A 25,780-nucleotide genomic window follows, 5' to 3' on the forward strand; every position below is an offset into this window, starting at 1 on the left:
TCTGCCAGAACTCTGGTATGATTTTAATGGATCAGGGCTGCACAAAACAATAGGCAAGCTTACCGCTGGCTTCCATAGGATAAAATTTGTATCCATGCTGTCAAGTTTGATCACTCTTCAGTTGTTGAACCATAACTCTTTGGTACAATTCCACATCTTTGCGTTAATTTCCTGATGGCTTCAGGAGAACTTGAAGTTTTCATAATAAGCAACAGCTGTTTGTTTTATAAAAATATTACCTCAAAACTGCATTTCCCCCTTGCAGATTTTGGCTTCTTACCTTCTCTGAACTTCCATTTCATCTGGAGACGGTCCATTTTGAACCTGGCGTTGGGTTGCTGGACCTGGAAAATATTACAATAGCAAAAACATTATTATTAATGCAAAGGAATAACAATATTCCTAAAGTATGTTGAAGAACAAGAGGCTATTCAAGGACAAATTAAGATGATTACATGCAATAATACCAATGGTGGCCATGATAGACTGAATCTTCATCACTGCAAGATGTTAATCTAGCAGTCGTTAATGTCTGTTTTGATGACTAAATGAACTAAAATTGTCCACAGTCTCTAACAGATGCCAAGACAAAGACAAGCACTGTGGGAAAGGTTTGAGTTAAAGGGTGGACCAATGTGTTATAAGGAAAAAACAGTGTGTACTTACTTGTAACTATTGTTCATTGAGTTGTCATATGGGAACTGCACAAGTGCACAGGCCAGCCAACAAGATATTCTAGCTAGCCTAATAACAGAGCAGGAGAAGCCCCTTCCAATTAGAGACACTGGAGCCATTTTCCCACCCAACGGTCACATGCTCCAGGGTGGGGCTCCGCATTCTCTCTAAGTTCTGCTGAGCTGCCACTATGAGCCTGTGATAAAAAATTTTTACAATAGAGGAATAGCTCACAGTGGGATAGGAGAGAGGGATGTGTGCCCATCACTTACTGGGCTCAATTTAAGGTAGTAGCTATCACACACAAAACCTGTAGTGGCCATGGACCCATCATAATGACATCACCTGAAAGTGACATCATCATAGTGCTGATGTTGGAGAGATGATTCTGTAGCTTTTCGGCAAAACTCTACGGTTTATAGCTAATTTTACCATAGAGTTTTGTCCAAAAACTAGAGTGTCACCACACAATGTTGTCAATGTGATGATGTCACTTCCAGGTGATGTCATCATGTCACCTTTCAGGCCAGATGGGGGCAGGATTAGCAGTGGGGAAGCACACTGCAAAAGCAAGGGTTCCCCAATCTCCATTGAAGCTCTGGCAACCCTAACTGGGGGTAACTGGGCAAACTCTGATAGCTATTTTCAACAGTGGAAAACATCCAATAATCAGAGGTAAAGTTGTGTCACTAGGGTTGCCAGGTCCGATTATCACACTGATGTGGAAGGGGAAGAGCCTTTCCAGGAGTGGGGGTGTAGTGCTGTGATGTGCTGATATCACACAGAAGTGATGTCATCATGTTGGTGATGTTGCATGGCGACACTGTTTTTTGGGCAAAACTCTACGGTAAAATCATCCTGAAACCGTAGGGTTTTGCCCTCAAAACAGAGCATCACCATGTAACATCACCAATGTGATGACATTACTCCTACACTACATGAGCACATTGTATCTGGGGGTGGGATTTCCACCTGCCAGCCAGCTGGCTGGTGGTGGACAGGAGCCTGAAAAAACAGGGGATCCCCAGCTGGGGAATGGCATCTCTGTGTGCCACTCTAATTAAAAGGGTCTACTGACTGGCAGACCTAACCCTTTAAATGACATGGGAGGGCTAGCAACTGCTCCTGCAAGCCCCCCCTGCATGATTTAAATCATGCAGGAGGGAGCGGGATGGCCCTGGCCTCTCCAGCAACCTGCTCTCACCCCGTGCCCCCCTCCCTGTGACCCCCACAGCCCCCTTTCCCCATGATCCCTAGCTACAGGGCTGAGTGAAAACAAGCTTGGGACCCTTTCTGGGATGGAAATCAGTAACCAAAAGTAGGGCTAAGTGAACTCACTCTTCCTTCTGGATTCTCCATTAGACATGTCCCTCCGCCTCTGCATTCATGTTAGCATCTGTGAGTTTTGGGGTATATGTTTGACAAGGCATTGGGTCACTCATATTCTTGCCCAATGGTGGCTGCTAAACTTCACCTATACAGTGTTCTATGAGACTCACAGATCTGTGCCAGGTGTTTTAAAAAAGGGCTGCTCTTGCTGGCATTTAATTTGGTTCCATGCCAATCGATTTACAATTGGTGACACTATAAAGCTTTTTATTCTACATGCCAACATTCTAAAGATTGCTCAGATGGTATTTTTTTTAAAAAATGCATAAGCCACCTTTTTAGAGACCTGTTTGAGAAGGTTCACAAAATAAAACAATAAAACAATTTAAAAAACTATTAAAATTAGCAACCATTACAAACCAGCCAATAAAATGCATAAACACAAAACATATGGCAAAATAAATAATCTTCGTAACAGTCCTCAGACTACAAATGGATCATGAAAACAATATAAAAGATTGAATTCAAATCAAATTTATCAGATTTGTTCATTTTATGATTCGATTAATTCTTTATATGCATCCATAAAGTTTTATATTCACTATCAAGCCTGTCCATTAATTTTTTAGACATTACAGTTTACAAAGATCAGTCAGGTAAGCTGGGCATTAGGTTGTACCACCAATAAAACATCATATCTGCATTTCACATCATAGTATCCATGCCATTTATATACAGATTTGTCCTGTGGGCAATTCCTTCGGGCAAAGAGAAATCTGACTATTGAAAGAAGACTAGTTTAAAGAACCTGAGAATTTGGGCAAGCAATTTAAAGCAAGAGGCTATATGCCCGACATCATTGATAAGGCTACAAAGTGCTAACAATGAAGAGAGAATGCAGCTATTACAATATAAACAGAAGGCCAACATAAATAATATCTGTCATGCCTTTCAATTTTCACACTGGCAAATGGGATGAGTAAAATTATAAACAGACATTGGCAATTGTTTCCCATATGACTGGTTGTGCCTCTTTTCCTTGATGGCGGAGGGGCAGGAATATTAAAAATATGTTAATTAGGGCAGACAATCTTATAAGTAGGACACAGTTAGGTCTAGGTACAAGGACAAATCATCACTGTGACCATTGCAAAACATGTAAATGCATGCTGAAGGGAAATAATTTTCACGATCCCGCAAAACATATTAACATAGATCTTTTCCTTTTTTGCTACATGCTCTACTAAACATATAACATAGCTTGTAAAACTAAAGTCCCCTGCTGAATGCCCTTAGCTGATATAGTGGTCAACCACTGGGGCATCCCTAACCTGATGACATATTCTGGATTGGTGTTCTGAGATTTGTGTTCGAATGGCCCGCTGGTTGACTACTATATCAGCCAAGGGTATTCAGCAGGGGACCTTAGATTCTGTGTTATTTCTCTACATTGCATTCCTTTATATGGTGTGGGGAACATCAATCAGTTTTTGTTGCAAAAGGAGACACAATTTATTTTTAAACCTCAGACCCTCTAGCCATCAGGATTAAATCAAAATATGGATTTCTTGCCCTTTATCTGAAATTAAGTCTGAGCAGGGGCGGTGTGAGAGCACCCAGGTCTGAAAGCGCCGCGTTGTTTCTGCATGCTGACAGGCCAGAGGAACTCTTCTGGCCCCTCTGCGCACAGAAACAGCGCACCCCCCCCAAGAGCCGGCGCCCAAGGCAACTGCTGAATGTTGCCTAATGGACGCACCGGCTCTGGTGCAAAGAACCCTCCTGTCATTAGGAAGCCAGCAGCTTATGCTCCATGAAAAGACAAGTTTTCTTTGGGTTGTGTACATTTACATGATGTGCCCATCACACAGTCTCAGCCTAATGTGTCTCACAGGGTTGTTGTGAGGATAAAATGGAGGAAAGAAGAACCAAGCAAGCTGCTTTGGGTCCCCACTGGAGAGAAAAATAGGATATAAATGAAGTATTTATTCTTGTATTAACCTCTAAGGCTTTGAATGGTCTGGGGCCAGTGTACTTTCGGGACCACCTCTCCCAATATAACCCCTGAAGAGCATTATGCTCTGGGGAGCAAAATCCTCTGGTGATCTGGCAGTCCTCAAGCAGGGTCTTTTCAGCCTTGCCCCTGGCCTGGTGGAACTCTCTGCCTGGTGACATTGGTGCCGTGTGGGGCTTGGGACAGTTCTTCAGGGCCTGCAAGACAGAGATGTTCTGCCAGGCCTGTGGTTGAGGACAGCAATGGTCTACCATCAAGCCTGGCCTCCACTTTTCGGCCTTCCCTCTGTAGTGTTGCCAGGTTCTATCTCACTGCCAGTGAGGGGATCCTGGAACTGATCTGGGAGCCTTCTGCTGTGTGTGCAAGGAGTGATGACATCACTCAGAAGTGACATCATTATGTTACCAATGTTGCACGTGATGCTCTAAGTTTTGGGCAAAACCTCTGTGCGTTGTTTTTTTTTTTGCTATAAAACCAGAGTTTGCCCAAAAACTAGAGCATTTTTGTATGATGTTGTGACATAATCACGGCACTTCTGAGTGATGTCATCACATCTGGAACAGGGGTGGGATTTCCTCTGGACGGCAGGAGACTGGAGCCCTGAAGGCCAGGGGATAGCAACCCTATCCCCCCTCCCTCTGTGGCAAGGGCAGAAACTTACACCATACGCCAGTGGTCCCCAACCTTCTTTGCACCAGGGATCCGTTTTGTGGAGGACAACTTTTCCACAGCTTCGGGGGGAGGGGGAGATGGTTTTGGGATGATACAATTGTGTGCTTTATCTTGGTGTGTGTGGTTAAGTGTGCTGTCTCTTATCTGGGAGAACTGGGTTTGATTCCCCAATCCTCCACCTGCAGCTGCTGGAATGACCTTGGGTCAGCCAGAGCTCTCACAGGAGTTGTCCTTGAAAAGGCAGCTTCTGTGAGAGCTCTCTCAGCCCCACCCACCTCACAGGGTGTCTGTTGTAGGGGAGGAAGATAAAGGAGATTGTGAGCCACTCTGAGATTCAGAGTGGAGGGCAGGATATAAATCCAATGTCGTCTTCTTATTATTACTACACTGTAATATATAATGAAATAATTATACAACTCACGGCCCGGTTGCTAACAGGCCACGGACCAGTACTGGTCCACGGACTGGGGGTTGGGGACTCCTGCCATATGCTATCAGAGGATTACACTGCAATAATTGTTTTGTTGAACTTGTTGTAGTGCTTTTATTTAGTGAGACATAGGTTGTATATTTACTGAGGTATAGGTTGTACTCCACCCTGAGCCCTTGGGGTGAGGCTGGTTTATAAATCAAATCAATCGAGTAAATAAATTAATACCCAGCGGGGACACAACATAGACAACAGAAAACTCTGCTTCCAGTGTTAGGGACCTCGTAGGAGATGTCTTTGCAGAGAATTCAGGGATGTGTTTTGAAAAACATCTTCTATGGGTGTCTCTGTAATATAAAGTTACTCTTGGCATAAACGCTTTGTCCATCATAACAGCAGAAATGTTGCTAGTTTTAAAGAGTAGAGCTTGACAAAACTGTGAGAAACTGACCCAAGGAGTGAGGAGAAGAATTCAGGGCTGTTTTCAAAGATCTTAGTAAAAAAGGGCTAACTTCCTGTCATTATGACAGCCAAATGAATAAAACAAAATTACCACAATGCAGATATTGCATTGTCAGGACTGGCTGTAGCTACCAGGTGCTACTAAGGTCCTTGCGCCCCATGGCTACACAGCACTGCTGTGTTCTGGGTATTTGGAGTTCAATCTAGAAGGCTATTTTTAGCAGCAGTCAGGTTTCATATATACACATGACTCGTCCAAGGTAGGATCAGACGCTTGCTGCAGCAGAACTGACTACCCATTACATGGAAACGCATTCAACTGAACCCGTATGGGGTCGTTTACCATGAAAAGCTGTTTGGGGAGAGTGGAAATTTAAGGAAAATATAGAAACAAACAGCTGTAAGGCACCCCAGGGGTCATCTAGTCTAACTCCCTGCATATGAACATATGAAGCTGCCTTATACTGAATCAGACCCTTGGTCCATCAAAGTCAGTATTGTCTTCTCAGACTGGCAGCGGCTCTCCAGGGTCTCAAGCTGAGGTTTTTCACACCTATTTGCCTGGACCCTTTTTTGGAGATGCCGGGGATTGAACCTGGGACCTTCTGCTTCCCAAGCAGATGCTCTACCACTGAGCCACTGTCCCTCCCCAAGGAAGTTCACAGCCACCTCCCCTCACGCTCCCCCACCGACCCCTGCTCTATGCCCAAAGTTCACAACCAGGGAAAGGGGGGCATTGACCTTTTTCTGAGTTCACTGTTGCTCCACTCTAAATCGCCTCCTCCCCAAGCCGCTTTCCCCACCAAACACATTCTCTTACAAGGGAGGCCAATTGGGGAAGTCTGTGGAGAAGAGAGCAAGGGAAAAGGTGTTTCTTCTTCTCCTTGCCGTTGCTCCCATTTGACTCCTGACTGCTTTTGTGTTGTACCTCTGCATGCTGACTCCTTTCTTTGCAATACCCCTTCCACTTTCAGAGTGGAATATGAGAGAATCTGCGTTCCTATTTGTAGCTGATGAAGGGAGCTTTGATGCTCGAAAGCTCCTGCACCAAAAACCTTGTTGGTCTCTAAGGCACTACTGGACTTGAATTCTGTGAATTAGGCAGAAAAAGGGCAGGAAGGGTTGCATCAGTGCTTCTCGTAGTCCTTTCTTACACCCTCCAGGGAAATGCTGATTGCCACTTTGGAGTTAGGCAGCAATTTTTCTCCAGGCCAGTTTTGCCAGGGATCCTGAAGAGGTGTTTTCTTTTTGCCATCTTCTGGGCTTGGAGCAGGGGTCACTGGAGGTGTGGGGGGAGGTATTTGTGAAATTTCTGCATTGTGCAGGAGGTTGGACTAAATGACCTTGGTGGTACCTTCCAACTCTATGAGTCTATGATCTAAAAGTCTCTTCTTCCCAGAACACCTTGCCACAGAACAGGGATGGCCAAACTGTGGCTCAAGAGCCACATGTGGCTTTTTCACACATTTTGTGTCATTCTTGAAGCCCCCACCACCCTGTCGGCCGGCTTGGAGAAGGCATTTGTCTCTTTAAATCATTTCTCCAAGTCAAGCCAGCTGGTGACCTTGAAAATGCACGCAAAGTTAAAAGTTGCTTTCTTTCCACCTCTCCCATCTATTTCCTTCCTTCCTTCCTTCTTCTCAAACATCTGACATTCATGTCTTGTGGCTCTCAAACATCTGATGTTTATTCTATATGGCTCTTACATTAAGCAAGTTTGCACACCCTTACCATAGAATAACAAATTGAATAATAAAAGCCTGTACCGAATTGGAGCTCACTTATTCAAAGTCAGCTCTCAAGATTCCTGCTCTCTTTTAACTTAACAGGAGTGACCTGCATATAACAGGCTGGCACAGTTCTGTGTGCTATTAAAGCATGAGCAATAGCCACAATTAGTAAGCACGCTGAGAGCTCTTCTGGGCTTGCTATGTGACCTGTCTCCTTCTGTGACAGTTTTTTGGGAACTAGCCAAGAAGGCTAAATTTTGCTGCTGAAAACAATGATTGGGGAAGAGGTGGGTGGTTATCCCTAGCCCCCTCCGGCTGTTCTTTTTTCTTCTTTTTTGGAGCTGGGCCTTTGGCAATCAATTCAGGAATTATATCGTTACTGTTTGAAGTCTCCCCCACTGGCTGCATTGTAATAAAAAACTCCTGGATTTTGCAGAAGTATCCTATGACTCAGCCGTGGGCATATTTTTGGGAACGCTAATACCGGAAACATGCTATATTAAGTGTTGTGCCCCCTTTTAGCTGATGACAATTAGTCAGAGCATCTTCAGGGTTGGAGAACTCAGGGACTGCTTTCATTCTGGCGCCCGCTACTGCTGTTTTATCCACTGGCTCCAGAAGATGCTCATAAGCTGGTTTGTGATCGAGTCACATCGTTAGCTACTGTGCAATAACTATCCAGAGACCGCCTGGCTCGCATCAAGACTCCCAAGGTCACCTGTAAACCTAGCTCTCTGGTACCGGAACAGTGCTGATATTTGACTACACCTGCTCTACAAGAAGGGCATTATCATTTTTTCTACATGGAATGAATTATTTACTGAAAGTCTCTCTGTATTCCTTTTTTTAAAAAACTCTCTTGGGATCTTGGAACATCCTCATCCCATCTAACAGATTTGCTCATCATTCTTCTCATCAGTAACGCTGGGTGCCAATAACCATCTCATGCAAACCCCTGTGATGTGCAGGAAAGCTTTGGGCTGGACCCGTTTAGTTTTTCTGCTAAAGAAAGTAGGAGGAGGACCTCTTTTTAACCCCTGAAAAGGCTATGTTGGAGACTCTGAGTTCCCACATGGACAACGCCATGCAGGATGGGGGTTAGAAAGAGGGGAATAATCAGGCAACTGCAAGCAGAAAAGCTGATCATATCCAGGTGTTGTGTTTTTTTTTTTAAAAAAAGGACTCCCAGTTCCCCAGATTCTAAGGAAACACCAGGCACTGGCTTTATGCTGCCTCTAAAGTGGGCAACTCATGAACAATGTACAATTGGGTTGGGGCCAGGACCCAAAAGGCCCTGGCCCTCGTTGAGGACAGCCAGATATCTTTGGGGCTGGGGGATCGCCAGCAAGTTGCTGTTCAAGGATCATAACACTCTTCCATGGACAAAATGGAGGAGACAGCCCACTCCCTTCCTTCTAACCCCTCAATGAGCTCTGAATAGCCATTCCCCTGATTTCCAACCTTTGCTCTCCCTTCCGGACTATTCCTCCTAGCTGGGCTGAACGCATTCAAAGTCCTTGTCTCTCCCGTTCTTGCCCCCTCACCACTTTGGGCCACTCCCATTGGCAATACCTGGGAGTATCAAGATGCCTGCCTCCACCCATCTCTCCCTTTCAACCTCCTCAGTCAGCAGTAGTTCACTGAGGCTTAAGCCAACGTGCAGCAGCAGTGGGCGGGGTTGGCACTTGCAAAAGCTCTTGCCATGCAGAATCTTCTACCTTGCCCCATTTGCTCAGCAGCCTATTTGGTCTGAGGTTGCCTGAAATTGTCCTTCTCAGGTGTGTTCCACTGCTCCTACCTCAGGCTCCTCTGCTTCCAGGGGAGGGGGACAGTTGTGTCAGGAGATCCAGGACATTGAGCAACTACGGACATGTCCATTCAAATGACTATTCTACTGAAGCACAATGCTACAGACAGAGATCACAGCCAGTGTCTTAATCTAGTTAAAGATGCGCATACAGATAGTCTTACCTGGACACGAGTTAAGTATGGGTGCAGAAAGGACAGAAAAGAAGTGGGGAAAATTGTTCTTTGTTCTGTATTTTCTACTGGACTTACACCATTTTTAAAAGGACCACAAACTGCAACAATATTTTGCAGGTCTGCATTGTATAAGCTGCATTTATATTCCACACTTTTACCAAAATACTAAGGGAGGAGCTACAAAAATATTAAAATACAGAACTGAAAGCAAAGAATGCATCATGATAGATTTGGCAGAAGCCTAAAACGATGCAAGCCACAAACCGGTATTTTTTAAAAATCCCCATAACCATTTAAACAAACAAATTAGCAAATGAGCAATAAAGCTGTAAACTACCACTGTTGTGCCTATTTAATAAACATAGCAGCATCTACCCTACCATTGCACTGAACAAAGTCTGAACCCTTCCTCCAGCTTCTTCCCCAAGAAGATCTGCTTTGTATGCCCAATACATTTCTCTTTTGCCTTCCCAACTCCCATTTGTAAAATTCCTGGAGATTTGGGGGCAGTGCCTGAAGAGGGTGGAGTTTGGAGAAGGCTGCTCAGCAGGGAGGTGATGCCTTGGAGCCCTCTGAAGTGACCCTCTTCTCCAGGGTAGCTGATCTCTATACTCTGGAGATCAGGAAAACTCTGTCCCTCATGAATTTTGTTTATTCTTTTCTTCATGTATAGCTCCTCTTCCCCCTGAGACTCAAATGGATCAAATGGGGCAGCGATACTCTGTACTCTTGGTGCTTGAGGGGCAAAGTGGGAGGGCTTCTAGTGTCCTGGCCCCAGTGATGGACCTCCTGATGGCACCTGGGTTTTTTTGGCCATTGTGTGACACTGAGTGTTGGACTGGATGGGCCATTGGCCTGATCCAACATGGCTTCTCTTATGTTTTTAAATCATTCATTCAGACTGCCCTGACCTGAATAGCCCAGGCAAGACAGATCTTGCCAGATCTTGAAAGCTAAACAGGGTTAACTCTGGCAAATACTTGGATGGGAGACCTCCTTAGAATACCAGCAGTCAGAAAACAGGGGGAAGGCTTTATTCAGCCACCTCTCTAAATATCCTCCATGTCCCCAGTAAAGGTCAATCACCAGAGGTCACCATGACTTCCAGGTGCATACACTCGTGCACATGCATGCACAAATACAAAAATACACCCCCAATGCAGAATAAATAGATTACAAAGGTAGAAGCAGTGCAGTAAAACCAAGATGATACATACCATAAGCACTGCAATAGACTACAATCCTATTTCCTTATTTAAAAAAACACCCTCCTGGACTGTTCCATTATATTGCAATTTTGATTCCTTTTTTAAAAAACAAAAACAAAATAATAATAAAAGCCTACCTGCTCATTCTGTGGAATTATGAAAATATGAGAGCCACCTTGACCTCTTCAGGAAGGCTCTTGTACAAGGTGGGAGCCACAACAGAGAGCTCTGTGAATAGGCAGTTACCAGTCTTTCCCATTCACAGGGTGGCATCCTCAAAACGCTTCGCAATCTTATTTAGCTTGCATGCTCAACTTTCTGAAAACTTAAAAAGGTGCAACTCAGATCATTCACCTTTGAACAAAAGGGTCTCTCGAAAGCTTATACCTTGAAAATCTTGTTGGTCCCAAAGATGCTTCTGAACTCGAATCTAATTATTAGTACAAATAATCAAAAGCACACTTTCACATAGCAGTACAAAATAAAGCTCTGCAATTTTGTTTGCATCCGGTAATGAGACTTCCACAGCTCTCTCGCTCTCTCTCCCCAGCTCCTCTCACAGTTATAAATATTTCAATCAGATTGCCGTGAGGCAAGGAAAGGTGGCTGCTCCACGGAGCAAATTTTGGCTCTCATTTAACAAGTTTCTTTAAAAGCCTACTGAGTGTTAAAAGGAGAATGATGGGAGTGGGGGAAGAGGGAAAAATACCTTTCAGATGGCACCGGGCATGTGCAGTTTCCCAAGACTGGTGAATCTGGGAGCAGGATTTTATGAACATAAGCACCAACTATCTTTTTAGTTGACATTAAGCAACTTTTAGGGAAAAGATAATTGCAGTGGAAAAGCATACTGTCCTGTTTGCATCAAACCCAAAGAGATCAAGAAGACCACACAGGGACACTAAAATATCTTCAGTAGGTAGGGTTGCTAACCAGCAGGTGGGGCTGGGACCTGAGAGATCTCCTGCTATTTCAACTGATCTCCAGAAAACAGAGATCAGGTCCTCTGGAGAAAATGGCTACTCTGGAGGGAGGACTCTACGACATTCCAACCTGCTGAGGTCCCTCCCCTCCCCAGGCTCCATTCCCAAAATCTCCAGATATTTCCTAATGCAGAGCTGACAATCTTATCTATGGGCACACTTCTGGTAGAACTATGAACCTCTCAGAACAATGGGCCACAGAGGAAAGTGGGGGGAGGGAGAAGAAGAGAGAGAGAGGGAGAAGGAGACCATAGATTTATACCTGCCCTTCTCTCTGAATCAGAGTCTCAGAGCAGCTTACAATCTCCTTTATCATTTTCCCCCACAACAGACACCCTGTGGGCTGAGAGAGTTCTCACAGAAGCTCTGTCCGCTAAAACCCAGTTTACGTTTGCTGTGCAAAAGCCACGGCACTTCCTGTAACTCCGGCGCAGATAATGGGAAATCCGACAGACGCTGCGAAGAGAACAGGAACGTGACCGTGTGGTAAGCTGTGTGCGAAAACGGTCACTGTTAGGGTAAGTCATGCCCAGACTAGTCTCCCAGACCTACACACAGAGAACACAAAATGGTAACTGCGCATATCAGGGAAGTTGCATCTACAGCAAGCTCTTGTTATGTGAGGCCGCAGCACCAAAACCAAGCATTGAATGGGGGAAGTCACAGCGGAATACCCTGGGAATCACCTGTTTGTTTTTGAAGGTTGCAGTGCTCCAAGCCAGACCTAAGTAATTTAGCAGCTGATCAATTATGCTCTAGTGAAATACAGGCTAATAAGCCTGCCACCTGTTGCCGGAACACTGCCAAGGAGCATCATGATGCTCAACAACCCCCTTTCCCTGCACTAAGTAAGGGTTGCTGTAACTTCATTACATGATCAAAACACTCTAGTGTTTACAGGTCACTGAGGGTGCATGAAGAATCTTCCCACCTCTTATGAGCACATGAAGAACGGCCAGAAAGAATGCACACTGGAGCTGGTCTCTCTGCCCCATGTGCACATTTCAAATAGTGTGACATTGAATTGAGTCTGAAGAATCTGTACATGCCCCACTGGTGAGGTGGAAACCCTGGAACATATTGACCGATTTCGCACTCAGCTTACCCCGCGGTCACGTTCCTCTTCTCTGTGCAGCGTCCGTCGGATTTCCCACTATCTGCGCTGGAGTTACAGGAAGCGTCGCGGCTTTCGCACAGCAAATGGAAGCTGGTTTTTAACGGTTTCCGTTTGCAGTGGGAAATCTGACAGACGCTGCGCAAAGAAGAGGAACGTGACCGCGGGGTAAGCTGAGTGCAAAATCGGTCATTCTTACTCATTGTCCCCTCCATAAGGAAGTTAGGGACAAGACAATTCTCCCTATTTTGGAACAGTCTAAGGTGCTAACAGATTGTCACGGCTGGGGCCGGGTCAGGCAAAGTCCAGGGGCAGTCCGAGGTCTGTAGCCAGTAAGCAGGATGGTCCGAGGCGCCAAATCCGAATCACTGTACAAGTATCGCAGGTCCGAGGTCCAGAAGCCGAGGTCAGGGAATCCAGAAGTCACAAGCCAAAGTCAGGGAGTCCAGAAACCAAAGTAAAGCTGGAGTGGATGCTAGAACGTCAGGGAGATGACTAGTTGCTTCCACAAAGCCTCCTCCCAAAGCCTACAGCTATATAGCCCTCTGCTGGCTGTTGCCCATTTGGGCTAATTGCTGGCTCAGAGAGGCAGCCAGGATCCTGTTGCAACTCAAGCATCCTTGCTCTTAGAAGGGCCAGAATCCTCTCAAAACTCAGGGCTCAGGGAGCGTCTTGCTTGTGAGCGTGCCGCCCTCCTCCGATCCCTGAGGTCCTGACGGAGGCGGTCACGCACACGTGCCACCCGAGAGGGCGAGGCAGGGGGACTGGGATCTTCTCCAGCAGGAGGCAGGGGCACTGGTGCAGGTGGCAGGGGCACAGTTTCTTCTGCAGGCTCAACTTCCTCTGCAGGGTCCCCAGCACCCATGACACAGATAAGATATCTCTGGGGAAACTGCTGATTGATGAAATACCAGCAGACACTAGAGTGACAGCTAGCTTTTGCACCCAAGTGATCAAACAGAAGAATAGTTTTAAATCATAGGAGCTTTCTCTTTTGGTGTAGACTTTGTGAAGCTACTACAAATAACTATTGCTATGTACTAAAATTTTATCTACATTTTAATGTTGTTGCATTATATGGATATGTATTTTAGCAGTATACCTTTGACAGATTTGTACTTTTTATTACTGACAGATTTGTGCTTTTTACCTTGTCTATGACTGTTCTAATAAACACTGACTGACTGACGGAAGAAGAAGTGGGCATGCACATGAAAGCTTCTACTCAGAATTAAGCTTTGTTGGTCTTAAAAGGTGCCTCTGGACTCAAACGTAGTTCTGTTGCTTCAGACCAATGTGGCGACTCACCAGAATTTTCAGGGCACTCGGATTTGAAAAGGAATGCAAAGATCAATTTGGCAATATTGAGAAAGTGAAACTTCACCGATCTGCAAGCATAAATCTGCCAACTAAGCAGCTACATGTGGATTTTTTTTAAAAAAGTAGCTCCTGTAGCATTGTTGTTGTTTTAGCTAGTTATTTAAGAAAAAGGAAAGCAGAAACGGACAGTTTTTTTTATTTATAGAATGCTTTGAAATTCATTTCAAATGTGTAAACTAAACAGTCCCCACTTCTAAAAGAAAGCTCTGGGCAGGAATTTTTTTTTTGTACTTACAAGTTTTCATTGCAACTCATTTTTATAAATTAACAGTGGCAACAAAACAATGCCAACTCAAAGAGGGGCCTGCGGCCTCTCCGATCCAGATGGCACCCCTCCGCCTGGCTCTTCCTTAATTAATTAAGTGAATCTTGTTAGAACAGAGCTGCAACGCAAATGCTCCTTGTGTCAGTGAAACACCGAAAGGCCATCTTCCTAAACCAAAAGGTAGAAGAACAAATGCCAACCTTCTTCTGCTCGTAATGTCATCTGTCATTTAAAGGGACCACACTCCTTTTAAATGCCTTCCCTCCATTGAAAATAATGAAGGCATGAGGGCACCTTCTTTTGGGGCTCCCAGAATTGAACCCCTTAATTCAGTCTTTTAAAAACTTGGTGGGGGGGATGCTGAGGAGAAGCACCAGCAGCTACGCTGCAAATCTGATGCCTCAAAAAACAGCTCCCCCAGAGCCCCAGATACCCACAAATTGATTCTCCATTATACCCTATGGGCAGGGCTTTTTTAAAAAGAAAAAAGGCCAGCAGGAACTCATTTGCATATTAGGCCACACACCCTGGCACCATCATTGTTTCACACAGGGTTTTTGGTAGAACTAGCCCATCAGGGACTCATTTGCATATTAGGCCACACCTCCTGACGTCAACCCAGCCGGAACTGCGTTCCTGTGAGTTCCTGCTCAAAAAAAGCCCTGCCTATGGGAACTGGTCTCCATAGGGATAATGGAGCACCCAGCAGACACCCCCCCGCCACTTTCTGATAGCCCTGAAGTGGGGGGAAGCTCCAAACCAGGAGATCTCCTGCCCCTGGCAACCCTAGTACATGGTAAAAAGGTACATGGACAAGGCTACACATTACAGATATGGGGCTGCATAATTGAATGCTTCCCCAAATTAAGAATTAAAAAAAAACCCCTCCCTATGTCTCATTTTCTAGGTGCTGCCTGGAAGAGCATTCAGTCATGCAATTTCCCCCATCTACAGCTTAAAGTGGTACAGCCCAGGAACAGTTTTATCACACCACGCAACCTGCTTGTGTGGTGGTAGATCTGGCTTACCTTGCCTGTGTTCTGAAGGCAATTTGGGGGGTTCATCTTGCTTCAGCCCTTGCATTTTCTCTTGTAAACTATCAGCTGGGTTATGTGAGCCAGTTTGGTGTAGTGATTAAGTGTGCGGACTCTTATCTGGGAGAACCGGGTCTGATTCCCCACTCCTCCACTTACAGTTGCTGGAATGGCCCTGGGTCAACCATAGCTCTGGCAGAGGTTGTCCTTGAAAGGGCAGCTGCTGTGAGAGTCCTCTCAGCCCCACCCACCTCACAGGGTGTCTGCTGTGGGGGGGGGGGAGAAGATATAGGAGATTGTAAGACGCTCAGAGTCTCAGATTCAGAGAGAAGGGCGGGGTATAAATCTGCAGTCTTCTTCTTGTGAGAGTTAGCATGTTTGTGAATGACTGGTATTGGACAGGTGTGATGGAAGTCATGGGACTTTTCCTGATATTTCCATTCTACAGTTCTGTAAACAGCTTTAAGCATGGGAAAGATCATTCCCTTATAAACTCTACAATTTAGGTATGAAACTTATGAACCCTAAAAGTTAAAGCCTATAAAGCATTGGGGACTTTTTCATCACTAAGCTACCTCGAGTCCTTTCCTGAGGCAGCGTTAAAGAAATTTAAGTGAAGCTGTAAAATAGTGCTGGGGGTGGGAAACTCTGTACCCAATGTGAACAAGACCAAGGATACATCAAGGGATTAGAGGGACATTTATGAATAGAAGAGGCAGGACTTTTTTTTTTAACAGGAAAGTAGTGCTAGTATCCAAATGAGTTCCTGCTGGGCTTTTTCTACAAAAAAAGCCCTGTGTGAAACAACAGTAACATCAGGGGGTGTGGACTAATATGCAAATATGATCCTGCTGAGCTTTTTCTACAAAAAAAAAGCCCTGGAAGAGGATAATCTGATCTTGTGAGCCAGGGGTCTCCAACCTTTTTCAGCCTTATGGGCACCTCTGGAATTCTGATACAGGGTGCTGAGGCATGACCACAAAATGGCTGCTGCAGGAGGTGGCGCCCCATACACACACAAAGGAAGTCCAAGTGCAGTGGAGAAGAGGGGTAGTTTAAAAAATACACTCTGAAAGTGGAGTGAGAGAGAATAAAACCAACACTTTGGTGGCATCTGTTCCTAAATCATCATTATTTCAATCTCCACAGCCAATTAGATCTCCAATTCCCAATCATAAATTTTGCTAAGTAAGAGCCTAGCCTGGCCCTGCCTTAAAGTTGCCAGGTCTCATCACCAATCCAGCGGGGGGATTTGGGGGGCATTCCAGGGTTGGGCAGGGAAATCGTGTGGGGGATGCTCTGGTTTTTGGGCAAACTCTATGGTTAAGTTGGGCTTAAACCAAAAAGTTTGCCCCAAACCTGAGTGTTCCCTGTGTGACATCCCCAATATTATGACATCACTTCCATGTTTAAGAGAGCCAGTTTTGTGTAGTGGTTAAGTGTGCAGACGCTTATCCGGGAGAACCGGGTTTGATTCCCCACTCCTCCACTTGCACCTGCTGGAATGGCCTTGGGTCAGCCATAGTTATCACAGAGCTTGTCCTTGAAAGGGCAGCTTCTGGGAGAGCTCTCTCAGTCCCACCCACCTCACAGGGTGTTTGTTGTGGAGGAAGAAGATAAAGGAGATTGTGAGACACTCTGAGACTCTTGAGTGGAGGGCAGAATATAAATCCAATGTCGTCTTCTTCTTCCTCTTCTTTTTTAGGGGAGGTGTTTCCCCCACTAGTCAGCAGCTCTGCAGTGGGGAGAAGCCCCTGAAAATGGGGAATCCCCCACTGGGCTCTGGGGAACTGCCCCATCCATTTTCTAGAAACACTTCTTGGGTGTCAGATTAGATGTTGGCAGCCACCATGGTTAGGAAGCCTTGCTGCGAGTTATGCACCTGCCTGGTAGAATACCTGTGAGTCTCTGTCACATACATACACTCCTCTCTCACTGAATTTGATAGTGCCAAAGAACTGTCAAGTCGCTCAATCTTTCCACTTTGGTTGCAATTCAAGGGTCTCTTCACCAGCTTCAAAGAAATCATAAAAAACGGGTGGCTTTAATGCTCTCCAGGTCATCTCCAAGCTCCACACAGAACCCTGCAACTCCCTTGTTTACACGTCATCCATGTTGGAGTGGGTTTGCAACCAAAGGGGGGAGGGAAGGAATTAATCATGAGCGTGATTCCTGTAGCATAAGCAAAATCACTAAATCCAACCAAGAAAGTGTATTTAAAAGTAATCATGGAACGCCAAGTCACATGGCACGGAGAAAGGTCATTAAAAAAGACTTACTAGTTTCTCTCACTTTGGAAAAGCCTTTTTAAAAAAAAGCCCTTAAAACACAGCTGACAATTTTTATCTAAATAATAAAACTACAGTTCTGTCTGCTCTTAAATTTTGTACCACAGACTGCGGAAATCTACACTACCCCAGAAGCCAAGACTGACGATGGTTTTGCATTTCTAAAGTAGGAAAAAATTGTAATCAGCCATATTGATTCATGCACCACCACCACCCTACAAACACACACAAAAAATACAACAACCCTTTCCCCTCAAGGCCTGGCTTGACTCCTAATTTTAAAAGTACTACATTAATTTTTTTTTGGCTGTTTAACAAAGATCCTTTCAAGGGCCCTTTTTCTTGGTAGTAGTCAGTTAAGAAAACATAACAGATGATAAAGAACAAACAAACCAGAAAAGGCTCATTCTCTATGTGACCTACCATGCCTACTGGCTTAAGCTACACTAGAGGCACTCCTGAATTTAAAACTAGAGCTTTGTTGCTCTGCCTGCAGCTCTACAAAGCTCACCTACTGGAGAGAATAGTACATGTAACTTAGTATTTATAAGCTTCTCCTATATTGGCTTGTAAAGCAGAACATGAAAATAGTAATAATAGGGTGACCAAATTCCCCAGTGGAAGTGGGGATCCCCTACCACCATGCCTCACTCCCACCACTAATCAGCTGGCTAGCAGGGGGATCTTACCATAAGAGAGAAGAAGACTTACACAATATCACCTGGGCAACATGGCGGTATTACTTCTGGCATGCACAAGAAGTGACATCATCACACTGCCAATGTCTGGGTAACAATCTGGTATTTGAGCAAAAACTCCGTGGTAGAAACCAATTTTTTTTAATGGTAGAAACCAATATGACTCATGGAGACCCACCACAGTGGTTACAGGGCAAAAAGCAAAGCAGAGGTCATTGGCCATTGCCTTCCTCTGCATAGCAACCCTATCATTCTTCACGGTCTCCCCTTCAAGAACAAACAACAGCCAACTCTTCTTCGCTTCCAGGCTCTGGCAACCTTGAGCTAGTCTGGGCTATTCAGTCTGCTAAAAGATGAAAAATGCACTTCAATTTAAGTCATATTCAATGAAAAAAACGAGTGACTTCCATGTGTGGCAAAATTCCAGAGAAGACTTTGGCATTCATCTCAACATGGTTTTGGGGACTAGGATAGTTTTTAAAGATCCATCAGTCTTGTCCTTGTCCCCCTCCCATTCTTAGCACTGTAATTCTCTCTCTGTGTTAAGTGTCGTCAAGCTGTTTCCAGTTTATGTCAACCCTATGATCAATGACACCAGAATGTCCTATTGTTAACAGCTTTGCTCAGGTCTTGCAATTTTCTAGAGCCATCGATGCCTCATCAGGAACTGCAACCAGCCTTGGGTTTTTGTTTTTTTTTTAAAGAGGAATTACAAAATCTCCCCGTCCTCAATAAAAAACAGAGAGTGGAATGAAATTATAATATAGTGCAGGGGTCCTCAAACTTTTTAAATAGGGGGCCAGTTCACTGTCCCTCAGACTGTTGGAGGACGGGACTGCTGTTACTGTACAAGGCCGCGGGCCGTCAGTTCTTTGCCTTCTGCATCTCTCTCCCTTCCCCACACCACACACCCCGGCCTGGGAACTCACCTCACCTCGGTATCACCTCACACTCTGTCTCCGCCGCCTCAGCCCAGTGCCGGAAGTGTGCGTTGCTAACACGAGTTTAGGTCGAACGTCACTTCCGGTCTGATTTTGCCATAACCCGGCGGGCCGCATAAACGTCCTCAGCGGGCCGCATCTGGCCCACGGGCCGTGGTTTGAGGACCCCTGATATAGTGGGTTCTTAGGCACTTAAGAGGTGAGGTTGGTAGTGATAACAAGCTCCTTACTGAGTACAGCATGATGGGTGGCTGCACTAACTGACCTAGAGAATGGGGCCTGCTGGGCCAACTATATACAGCACTGGGTTCCCATGCTAGCACATTATTGGGTCATTCAAACCAGCAGGGGGCCTGTGACTGGAGCAGGGCAGTCTGGATTTGGATCCTACTGCCCATTGTTCCTAAGTCCCCAAGCTCAGTCCTTCAGGCTCCAATGAGCCAGGCAGGAACACCATTTGGTAACACAAAGATTCACATACATAATAGAAATACAGCTCCTCTTCACTATAACAGTCAACACTTCAACAGTCCTTTACTATACTGTTAAAATCCTGCACTACTTCTTAGTATGGATTTAAAACCACCTACGAGGGGCAGTGTATTTTAATGGAACCAAAAGGAATGTTTTCCTCATTTTAAGAAACCATTATACATTACTTATAGTCCGTCTCTCTCACTGACACTCAAGATGGATTACATCTTTTGAAAAATGCAATAAGAATAGTATAAGCCATAATTAAACTGAATTACAAAAATCAGAAAATGAAGTAATAAAAATAAAGTGATACATAAACAGTGCTATTTAAAAACTGCCTAATTTTTCCCCGCAGACATTTAAAATTGCAACCCCATTTGCCCTGACTTGGATAGCCCAGGCAAGTCCGATCTGGAAGCTAAGCGGAGTCAACTGTGGTTAGTAGTGAGATGGGAGACTGTCCTTGAAATACCCAGGTGAGAGGTGGAGGCAGGCTTATTCAGCCCCCTCCCTGAATATCCTCCAGGCCCCAAGTAGGGGTCAGTCACCAGAGGTTGCCATGATGTACAGGTGCACACGCATGCACACAAACACACACATAAATACAAAAATACCACAAAAATTGCAACCCCATTCGTTTTGTAAACATGCTCTGTTTTACTATAACCCTATTCACAAAATAGGAAAAATGCATTTGGAACCCTATAGGGGGAGTAGCTGGGGGTGAGATTCCAAGCACAAAATGCCCAACCCACAGGGAAGAGGTTAAGAACACAAGCACTTTCCACTCCTCAACACCAAATTGCACTTTTCAAGGTGGCTGCTCCTTTTTAGAAACATCCGAGTTTTGCTATGCACATTTGTGTGCAATGCCTACTTGGGTTTCTCAGTTCTGCAGTTCAAATCCACATTTATTAAAAACTAGATATATTAACATGCATTTGAAAAATACCATGCAATTCCCAACAGCTCTCAGGAACAGTTAAGGCTATTAATAAAGCAGCAGACTCCAAGCAAACATAAGGAGACATGAATAGTTATGTAGCTTCACAGTTGCTAATTTAATTTTGGGGCTCCCCCCGCCATCAACTCTTATTTTTGTCCGCATTTTCTCCGCTCGTCAAATTCCTCCTCCCACATCTCCTGGTATTATTTAATTCTAACCACCTCTGCAGTTTAATCACCCACCACTGGAAAACAAGGGGCAGAAAAGCAGGTTGCGGCTATAAAAATTATCCTCCCAGGGCTAGCAAAGGAAGGGGGGGGGGAGTTTGTTTCAAAACCTGCTACTGTCCAAACATAATGGAGCCGGTGAGGAAAAATGCCTCCCACTCTTCCCTTTACAGACACAGTTCGACTCTGAAAGAGGCACTCAAGGAACAAGGAACACTCAAGGAACTCTTAAAGAGACACTCAAGGAACAGAAAAAGAGAGCGGAAAAAGTTTCCATCACCTACAAGACATTCTGCATAAGAGGATGCAGTCACACTGACAGAGGCAGAAGCAGTGGCAGATCCATTCCCTGTTCACCATAGTATGGTGGCCCTTTTTGTGGAGACACCTTCAATGCAACTCTTTCATGGCCGGCTCACAGCTAGGATCCCACGGTCACCGGGCCAGGTTACGCTGGGCGTAATCAATACCCCCTGCTGCAGCAGTGGAGTGGGCCTCTCCCTTTAATTATTTAATCGGAGGCTGCCTTCCTGGCCTATCAGGGCGTTCGAAGGCTGGAATCCATCGTCCAACACATTGTCTGGACCACAAGAATAAGCTTGCAGCTGAAATAGCTCAGAAGGAAACAAAGAATAGTCCCAGAGGAAAAGGGGGCTCTCCTTTCTCATACAGCTACAGCTACACTCTTTAAGATCAACAGGTAATTCTACAAAGCAGCAGGGTTTTTTTGGCGGGTTGGTGGGGGGGAGAAGCTTGGGATTCCTTTGGCTTCAGCTTTCCCAGAACCAGCTTCCACTTTTAACATAAACTACAAAGTAGATCACCATTTTTTAATGCATACGATTCTCTTCTTGAACGTGTGTGTACGTTACTCCTATCTACATTGCAAATACATTGGTTTAGCTATTTATTTATGTAATTTATAGTCTGCCTTTCTTACAAGGACTAAAGGCGGATTACACAGAGCAAATCAGCAGAGTCGACAAAACGGGACATTCAACAAGCAACGTATGAGGATTTTAGAAGTCTGGAACCACCAGAAAGGACTGAAGCAGAGTATAAATATTCACAAGACACATTAAGCAGTACAGAAATTACACAAATGGGATCTTGCTTACAATAAGCTATACACAGTAATAATTCCTTCTACCCAGGGAACTCAAGAAATCACCATGTTGGGGGAACCTTGATTCCACATTAGCCTTTGTCCTGGTCTCGTTCTAGGCTCTCGAGTTTGCATGGGGCAGGGAGCAAGCAGGGAACCCGCAGCCATGCTCCAGAGGTGACAATGAGGAATCCAGGAAAAAGAGCTGCTAGGAGGAGTCCCACACAAAAGGGAGGCAAGTGCTAAATGCAGCATCAGTCTAAGAGAATTCTTACTCCCCTCACTAACTTAGAACTCCCATTAACAGAGATGGAAGATACTAACGTAACATCTGAAAATGTGGAGCGTGGAATGTCCAGCAATACCTACAGTAAAAGAATGGTTGGAGAAGTTGATACACCAGTTTGGTGTAGTGGTTAGGAGCAGTGGAATCTAATCTGGAGAAGTGGGTTTGATTCTCCACTCCTTCACATGCAGCCAGCTGGGTGAACTTGGGTTAGTCACAGTTGTCTCAGAGCTCTCTCATCCCCACCTACCTCACAGGGTACCTGTTGTGCGGAAAGGAAGGAAAGGAGATTGTCAACCACTCCGAGGTATATTCTGTTGCAGGGGTGGTCAATGGTAGCTCTCCAGATGGTTTTTTTGCCTACAACTCCCATCAGCCCTGGCCATTGGCCATGTTGGCTGGGGCTGATGGGAATTGTAAGCAAAAAACATTGCGAGAGCTACCGTTGGCCACCCCTGTTCCGTTGTATAACTTCAACTCTTCTTGTATGCAGCTATGCTTAAATTTACAGTACTGTTTAGGGAAAAGACAATCTGCACACCATTTATCAGTGACTGGAAACTCCTCATTGACCTTTTGCATGATAAAGAGGAGGGTTACTTGATAATTTGTGATTTCTCTGAAATATTCTTAAAAGGAATGAAAAGAGAGAGGTTTGCTGTTTGTAATTATAAGCCAGGGAAATTTTGTAATCAAAATTATATTTGCTGCAGAGAAAACTGGAAGACTTTTATATCCCCCTCCCCTTTACCTTTTAGGTTATTTTATGGTGTCTGGTTTTGAAAGGTTTTCACTTTCTTCATCTGTCATCTAGTTTTCTCCTTTTAATAAAACCAGGGGTGGAATTCTAGCAGGAGCTCCTTTGCATATTAGGCCACACCCCCTGATCTAGCCAATCCTCCTAGAGCTTGCAAGGGTCTTTTTTGTAAGCGCTTGGAGAATTGGCTCCATGAGGGGGTGTGGCCTAATATGCAAAGGAGCTCCTGCTAGAATTCCACCTCTGAATAAAACTAAAATTTCTATTTCAAATGTGGGACGTGGCTGTGGCTCAGTGGAAGAGCTTCTTCTGAAGAAGGTCCCAGGTTCAAACCCCAGCATCTGCACTTAAAGAGATTTAGGTAGCATGTGATGTGAAAGGCTTCTCTGAGACCCTGAAGAGACATGGCTAATGTGAGTACAACGTGGCCCTTTCTAACACACTCAGGAAAATGCTGTTCACCACTTTGGGGTCAGGCAGCAATCTGTCTCCAGGCCAGTTTGGCCAGGCATCCTGGATAGGGTGTTTGTTTGTTTTTAGCTATGGATGTGGAGCAGATGTCACCGGGAGTGTGTGTGGGGGGTGGTACTTGTGAATTTCCTGCATTGTGCAGGGGTTGGACTAGATGACCCTGGAGGTCCCCTCCAACTCTTTGATTCTATGAGTAGAGAAGATTGACCTCAATGGACTGATGGTCTGATTCAGTATAAGGCAATTTCCTGAATAGTTCAATTTTGCATAGTTTGTGGAAAGTGAAGTGGGAGCCTTCCTGACCTCTCAGTAGAACCGGGTTTGATTCCCCACTCCTCCACTTGCAACTGCTGGAATGGCCTTGGGTCAGCCATTGCTCTCACAGAGTTGTCCTTGAAAGGGCAGCAGCTGTGAGAGCTCTTTCAGCCCCACCCACCTCACAGGTTGTCTGTTGTCAGGGAAGAAGGTAAAGGAGATTGTGAACCTCTCTGAGACTCTGAGATTCGGAGTGGAGGGCTGGGGAGGGACGGTGGCTCAGTAGCAGAGCATCTGCTTGGGAAGCAGAAGGTCTCAGGTTCAATTCCTGGCATCTCCACTAAAAAAGGGTCCAGGCAAATGGGTGTGATAAAACTCAGCTTGAGACCCTGGAGAGCCGCTGCCAGTCTGAGTAGACAATACTGACTTTGATGGACTGAGGGTCTGATTCAGTAGAAGGCAGCTTCATATGTTCATGTTCATATAAATCCAATATCATCATCATCATCACCACCACCACCACGACGGCTTTTTTGTAGGAAAAAAGCCCAGCAGGAACTCATTTGCATATTAGGCCACACCCACTGACCCCAAGCCAGACAGAACTGACCAAGCCAGCCGGCACTGCGTTCCCATGCATTCCTGCTCAAAAAAAGTCATGATCATCATCATCAGGCCCTGTTCAGATGGGCAAAGCTGACAACGTGGAGCACAGGAGGAGAGATAGCTTCACAGATAAGAGTGAGCTAAGCCGTGAAGGGCTTTGTATGTGATAGCCAACACTTCAAACTGAGCCTGACAACTGATAGGCAGCCAGCGGAGTGACTGCAGAACAGGAATAATAGGCATGTTCCATTTATCAAAATTTATAAATAATGTGGGGGTTTTTTTAAAAAAAAAATAATCCTAAAGTTAATGTGCAAATAAAATTATGCCGCCGGAAAAGATGACAGCAAACATGCAGCCTCCTCCCTCCCCCCTTCAAGTGTAAGTCCTTCTTCTTTTAATCACTCAGAAACACCTGCTGTGACCAAGTGAAGATGAGGAGACTTCACAAGTAGTGTGCTGATTGCTTTAATTGCTGCAGGGCTGCACCCCTTTCACAACATCATTAGCAGTGGGACAGAGCAGCTGCCTTGGATAAGTCACAATGTCCTCTGTTGCTTCTGCATCCAAATGAGAGCAGCATCCTCCCCCTCATGTTAACAGACATGAGAGAAGGAAGTGAAGCCAGCACAGAAAGAGGGGGGAGGGCTAGAGCAAAAACCACTGGCACTCTGACCCCACCCGCTGAGGCTCCTCAGTCTGACAATGTGGACTTTGTTTTGCTTTCGCCAAAGATGAACCTCAACCACACTGGCTTGCCCGCCCTAGTTATCAAATGACCTGAAATGCTGCCCGATTGTCTGTCACGGCAGCTGGTTCCCTTAAGAAACAGGGAGTGGCTGCCTGGTTGCCAAACTGCGTCTGTCATGTTGGGAGCATCTGATAAGCGAACTTGTCCTGTCAATACTTAAGAGCATAGGATGGCCTAGAAATGTCTTATGGTCTTCAGGCTTGGTATTCCTTCCTGTTGTTTCTTCTGCAGCTTCGAAACACCCTCTAATTTGATATTTAAAATCCTGACACATCAAAGAAGACTGGAAAGGAGGGGTGAAAGTTTTTTTCCATGCATTAAAAAAAGAAAGAAAGAAACTGGGGCAACAGTACAGTCAGATTTTGCTTGTATCTCTGATTAAGCATAATAAAACATCTTTCTTAGGTAAGAGTGGGGGTGGGGGAAAGAAGATAAAAATCTGAAATAATCTTCTAATTAAGGCCTGAGCAGACATTACTCATGGAGTTATAGAACTAATTAACTAACTGCATTAGACAGTTGATCAATGTTCGCTCCCTCAAAACAAACCAAGTGCTCTTGAGGTTCGTTTAATCTCTGTAGAATTGCTCTGAAACATGGCTCAGTTCTGCCTCGTGAGCAGGTGATTCTTTGACTCGCTCATTAGAATCTGGAAGACAGATTAACCTAAAAGTGACTGCAGTGCTCTGAAACCAT

The 25,780-nt window shown here is 45.1% G+C and overlaps 1 protein-coding gene across 8 annotated transcripts in view; it reads right to left on the reverse strand.

Moving 5' to 3' along the window:
• EVL (Enah/Vasp-like) overlaps positions 1-25,780 on the reverse strand; it is a 240,395-nt gene that overhangs the window by 62,001 nt on the left and 152,614 nt on the right. For 7 of the 8 annotated variants that reach the window (XM_060261600.1, XM_060261598.1, XM_060261602.1 and 4 more), the window contains one exon: positions 281-344. In XM_060261600.1, the coding sequence (XP_060117583.1) occupies positions 281-344 (64 nt within the window). Of the gene's footprint in view, positions 1-280; positions 345-21,137; positions 21,334-25,780 lie in introns of those variants that run through there. The other variant, XM_060261603.1, reaches the window with a different exon arrangement.

The sequence above is a fragment of the Heteronotia binoei genome, chromosome 21, assembly GCF_032191835.1.
Source record: "Heteronotia binoei isolate CCM8104 ecotype False Entrance Well chromosome 21, APGP_CSIRO_Hbin_v1, whole genome shotgun sequence".
Classification (NCBI taxonomy): domain Eukaryota; kingdom Metazoa; phylum Chordata; class Lepidosauria; order Squamata; family Gekkonidae; genus Heteronotia; species Heteronotia binoei.